Here is a 5,529-nt window from a genome sequence, read left to right on the forward strand (position 1 = left end):
GCTGGCTCTGCCTCTGAGCCACAGTGTGGAGTCCCGGTCCGGTTCAGTCCTGGTGACGCTCGTCTACAGTAACTACTGATAACTCATGTAATACTGCTTCATGCTGCACTACAGCTCCTGGATTATTGGAGATTGTTGAAGAAAACAAATCAACTCTGACTCTGAGCGATGATCCGGGCTCCGAGTGCGTTCTGCTCAGTTCTGTGAAAGTGTTCTGAGTTTAGAACGTGTTAATCTGTAGTTCTAATCTCTGTTCACTGCTCCTGTTCTCCCTCAGCACCGAGCACACTGACAGGCTGCAGCTTCAACGTGTTCCTCAACCTCATTTACTTCTTTTAAAGTCTCCACGTGTTGAAACAGTCGCTTCATGTCTGTGTGGCTGCTGACGCTCTGTAACAAACCAACAGCAGGACGTCCTGTCTGAGCCGACCTGTGGAGACTGATCACAGCAGCCCAGAGTACCTGTAACACACTCAGTACTACACTCAGTACTACAGTCAGTACCACACTCAGTACCACAGTCAGTACCACACTCAGTACCACACTCAGTACCACACTCAGTACCACAGTCAGTACCACACTCAGTACCACAGTCAGTACCACAGTCAGTAACACACTCAGTATCAGTACCACACTCAGTACCACACTCAGTACCACAGTCAGTAACACACTCAGTATCAGTACCACACTCAGTACTACAGTCAGTACCACAGTCAGTACCACACTCAGTACCACACTCAGTACTACAGTCAGTACCACAGTCAGTACCACAGTCAGTACCACACTCAGTACCACACTCAGTACTACACTCAGTACCACACTCAGTACCACACTCAGTACTACAGTCAGTACCACACTCAGTACCACAGTCAGTACTACAGTCAGTACCACACTCAGTACTACAGTCAGTAACACACTCAGTACCACACTCAGTACCACACTCAGTACCACACTCAGTACCACAGTCAGTACCACACTCAGTACCACACTCAGTACCACACTCAGTACCACAGTCAGTACTACAGTCAGTAACACACTCAGTACTACAGTCAGTACCACACTCAGTACCACACTCAGTACTACAGTCAGTACCACAGTCAATACCACACTCAGTACCACACTCAGTACCACACTCAGTACCACAGTCAGTACCACACTCAGTACCACACTCAGTACCACACTCAGTACCACACTCAGTACCACAGTCAGTACTACAGTCAGTAACACACTCAGTACTACAGTCAGTACCACACTCAGTAACACAGTCAGTACCACACTCAGTACCACACTCAGTACCACACTCAGTACCACACTCAGTACTACAGTCAGTAACACACTCAGTACCACACTCAGTACCACACTCAGTACTACAGTCAGTAACACACTCAGTACCACACTCAGTACCACACTCAGTACCACACTCAGTACCACACTCAGTACCACACTCAGTAACACACTCAGTACCACACTCAGTAACACACTCAGTACCACACTCAGTACCACACTCAGTACCACACTCAGTACCACAGTCAGTAACACACTCAGTACCACACTCAGTACCACACTCAGTACCACACTCAGTACCACACTCAGTACCACAGTCAGTACCACACTCAGTACCACACTCAGTACCACACTCAGTACGACACTCAGTACCACAGTCAGTACCACAGTCAGTACCACACTCAGTACCACACTCAGTACCACACTCAGTACCACAGTCAGTACCACAGTCAGTACCACAGTCAGTACCACACTCAGTACCACACTCAGTACGACACTCAGTACCACAGTCAGTACCACACTCAGTACCACACTCAGTACCACACTCAGTACCACAGTCAGTAACACACTCAGTACCACACTCAGTACCACACTCAGTACCACAGTCAGTACCACACTCAGTACCACACTCAGTACCACACTCAGTACGACACTCAGTACCACAGTCAGTACCACAGTCAGTACCACACTCAGTACCACACTCAGTACCACAGTCAGTACCACACTCAGTACGACACTCAGTACCACAGTCAGTACCACAGTCAGTACCACAGTCAGTACCACACTCAGTACGACACTCAGTACCACAGTCAGTACCACAGTCAGTACCACACTCAGTACCACACTCAGTACCACACTCAGTACCACACTCAGTACTACAGTCAGTACTACACTCAGTACCACACTCAGTACCACACTCAGTACCACAGTCAGTACCACAGTCAGTACCACACTCAGTACCACACTCAGTACTACACTCAGTACCACACTCAGTACCACAGTGGGTGCTGTGGGTTCTGTGGGTTCTGTGGGTGGACTCACCCTGCTGGCTGCTCTCTCTGTGATTGCTGCCCTCCTCCTCGTCTGCAGGCTCTCCTTTGCTCTCTCCTGACAGCAGTCGTCTGAACAGGCTGCAGTAGCGTGTCATCGTCCCCGCAGCAGACCTGAGTCAGCTTCAGTCAGTCAATCAGCGATCAATGAGTGGATCAGTGACAGTCGCTCCTCTCCACACACTGAGAGAGAAGTCATGATGTGATCCAGAGTCCACAGCTGTGACAGCTCCCGCCTCCGTGTGACGACACCGTCAGCTGTTGGTGCTCTGACAGCAGAGCAGCAGCCGTCACACCTCCTCCGTCACAGCACCAACATCCTCCAGCTCCTGTTTCAGCAACAAGTCAAAGCGTGCCGGCTGTCAGGAGAGCGTTAAATCTGATCTACTCCGAGCCGTTAACACCCATCATCCTGCCGCTCAGCCCGAGTGATGTCACAAATGTTTCAGACGCCACGAGATGAAACTACGAGACGGAAAAAAGCAGCGCAGGTTCATCTGCCCTGACAGAGTCGCTCCGTGGTCTACGCAACGTACAGCGCTGGATCAGAGACGTCACTGCTCAAGTCTGTTTGATGATCCGTCATCTGATAAACTGAGTCCAAGGAGTTAATCTTTCTATTCAGTCGTTCTGTAAAGAAATAAGAATAATATGTTTGGTTCCGTCTCCTGAGAAGAAGCCGAGAGCAGCGAGCAGAGATCACCTGCTGACGGAGGAGCTGCAGAAACATCCAGAGTGACTCCAGGTGTGTTTCACGCTGCACGCTAATGCTAAGCTAGCTCATCGTCTGTGGAGAAAAGTGGAGAATCACAGATCCCACTTTTATTTTGACGACCAGAATCCTAGAGACTGGTTCTGATCTGATCTGGTTCTGATCTGCTCCCGTCTCAGCACTTCCTGTATCATTTTCTTGATGTCAATATAAAAGCTCTCTAATGTTTCCTTCACTTCTTAACCAGGCTTTTATTGTGAAACATCTGCAGGGTTCAACTCTTTATCACTTCAGTCGAATCAGTTTGATTCAACCAACACGTTAAACAAATGTTCTGTGTCGCAGTTGTTCTGATGGATTCTGGTTCCGTGCGCCCTTATTTGGTTCCACTCAGGAGCAGCTGACTCAGGTGCGACACCTCGTGGAGAAATATGTCATCACCTGTCGGGTCAAAGCGTTTGGCTTCATATCAAACTGGTCAGGAAACGTTGACATCGGTCCGACTGAACACTGGAGCTGTGGTTCTGTTTGGTGTGAGTCCAGGCTCATGTTCTGCCGGGCTCAGCGGAGCAGTAAGAGGAGAAGGTTTATTCTCAGAGTGTCAACAGCAGCGACACTATAAATACCAGGAGCTTTAAAGGTGCAACACGTAAAACACGGGTACAGTCTCACCCAGCTCCTCTGTAGCTGCAGAACTGCTAACTGCTGCTCACATGCAACAGAACTGCTGACTGCTGCTCACATACAGCAGAACCGCTAACTGCTGCTCACATACAGCAGAACTGCTGACTGCTGCTCACATACAGCAGAACCGCTAACTGCTGCTCACATACAGCAGAACTGCTAACTGCTGCTCACATACAGCAGAACTGCTAACTGCTGCTCACACGCAACAGAACTGCTGACTGCTGCTCACATACAGCAGAACCGCTAACTGCTGCTCACATGCAACAGAACCGCTAACTGCTGCTCACATGCAACAGAACCGCTAACTGCTGCTCACATGCAACAGAACTGCTAACTGCTGCTCACATGCAACAGAACCGCTAACTGCTGCTCACATACAACAGAACCGCTAACTGCTGCTCACATACAGCAGAACCGCTAACTGCTGCTCACATGCAACAGAACCGCTGACTGCTGCTCACATACAGCAGAACTGCTGACTGCTGCTCACATACAGCAGAACCGCTGACTGCTGCTCACATACAGCAGAACCGCTAACTGCTGCTCACATACAGCAGAACCGCTACTGCTGCTCACATGCACAGAACCGCTGACTGCTGCTCACATACAGCAGAACTGCTGACTGCTGCTCACATACAGCAGAACCGCTAACTGCTGCTCACATACAGCAGAACCGCTGACTGCTGCTCACATGCAACAGAACCGCTGACTGCTGCTCACATACAGCAGAACTGCTGACTGCTGCTCACATACAGCAGAACCGCTAACTGCTGCTCACATACAGCAGAACCGCTAACTGCTGCTCACATACAACAGAACCGCTAACTGCTGCTCACATACAGCAGAACCGCTAACTGCTGCTCACATACAGTAGAACTGCTAACCGCTGCACACATACAACAGAACCGCTAACTGCTGCTCACATACAGCAGAACCGAAGCATGAGTTGAGACGAGGACGGTTGGATTTCTCTGTCAGAATCTTTCCTTTCTTCACATGTTCATGTTGTTGACTCGTCAGCCTCAGCAGTGAACTGGCTGCTGCAGACACTTTGTGTCAATTTAACGAGGTTTTATCATCAACATAAAAGATTTAAAGATTCATTTCATAACTTCTGGTCACACAAACAAACCTGTCAAGTAACACAACGCGATTAAACACAGAAACTGAACTCATCATCCCGACAAAAGAAGATTCTCGCTGCTTCTGTGTTTTCTCACTGTGCTGCAGTTTTTTCTAAACCCTTCATGTGTTGATATGATGTTGTATTGATATGACCTCTCAGGGCCACCGTACTTCTGACAGGTTTACAAAAGAACGACAGCAAAACCCGCTAAAAGACAAAAACCCTGAACACCTGCGTCCATTACAAAATGTCACTAACAGATGTTTGTTGGACAGAATCCTGATTTTGTGGAGACATCAGCTTCCTCACACTATAGGATGTGTGTATATATATATATACATTTATATACACACACACACACACACACAAATACATACATATACATACACATATATATATCTTACACTGCAGCGTCACGTCTGCCAGCTTCACATCACCGTCAGCGTCTCTAATGGTCCTAAAGTGAGGATGAATATTTCAGCGATGGAAGATTAAATCAATACCTGAGCAGCAGCAGGAGCACTAATGCTCAGCAGAGCTTCCGTCCACTCTGAAAGTCATAGATAATATTGATAATAGACTTCATACTGCTGATCTATCATCAGTTTAAACACTACAGTGAGTTCAGGACGAGCCGCTTATGTTCTGCTGGAACTTCATGTTTGTAAAAG

At 48.2% G+C, this 5,529-nt stretch overlaps 1 protein-coding gene across 1 annotated transcript in view; it reads right to left on the reverse strand.

The window, feature by feature from the left end:
- Window positions 1–2,784, reverse strand: part of LOC115578214 (fibroblast growth factor 12-like) — a 25,268-nt gene extending 22,484 nt beyond the window's left edge. The window contains exon 1 of the mRNA XM_030411082.1: window positions 2,326–2,784. Within this exon, the coding sequence (XP_030266942.1) occupies window positions 2,326–2,431 (106 nt within the window). The 5' untranslated portion in view covers window positions 2,432–2,784. The remainder of the gene's footprint in view (window positions 1–2,325) is intronic.
- Between the last annotated feature and the right edge of the window lie 2,745 nt (window positions 2,785–5,529).

The sequence above is a fragment of the Sparus aurata genome, unplaced genomic scaffold (assembly GCF_900880675.1).
Source record: "Sparus aurata unplaced genomic scaffold, fSpaAur1.1, whole genome shotgun sequence".
Classification (NCBI taxonomy): domain Eukaryota; kingdom Metazoa; phylum Chordata; class Actinopteri; order Spariformes; family Sparidae; genus Sparus; species Sparus aurata.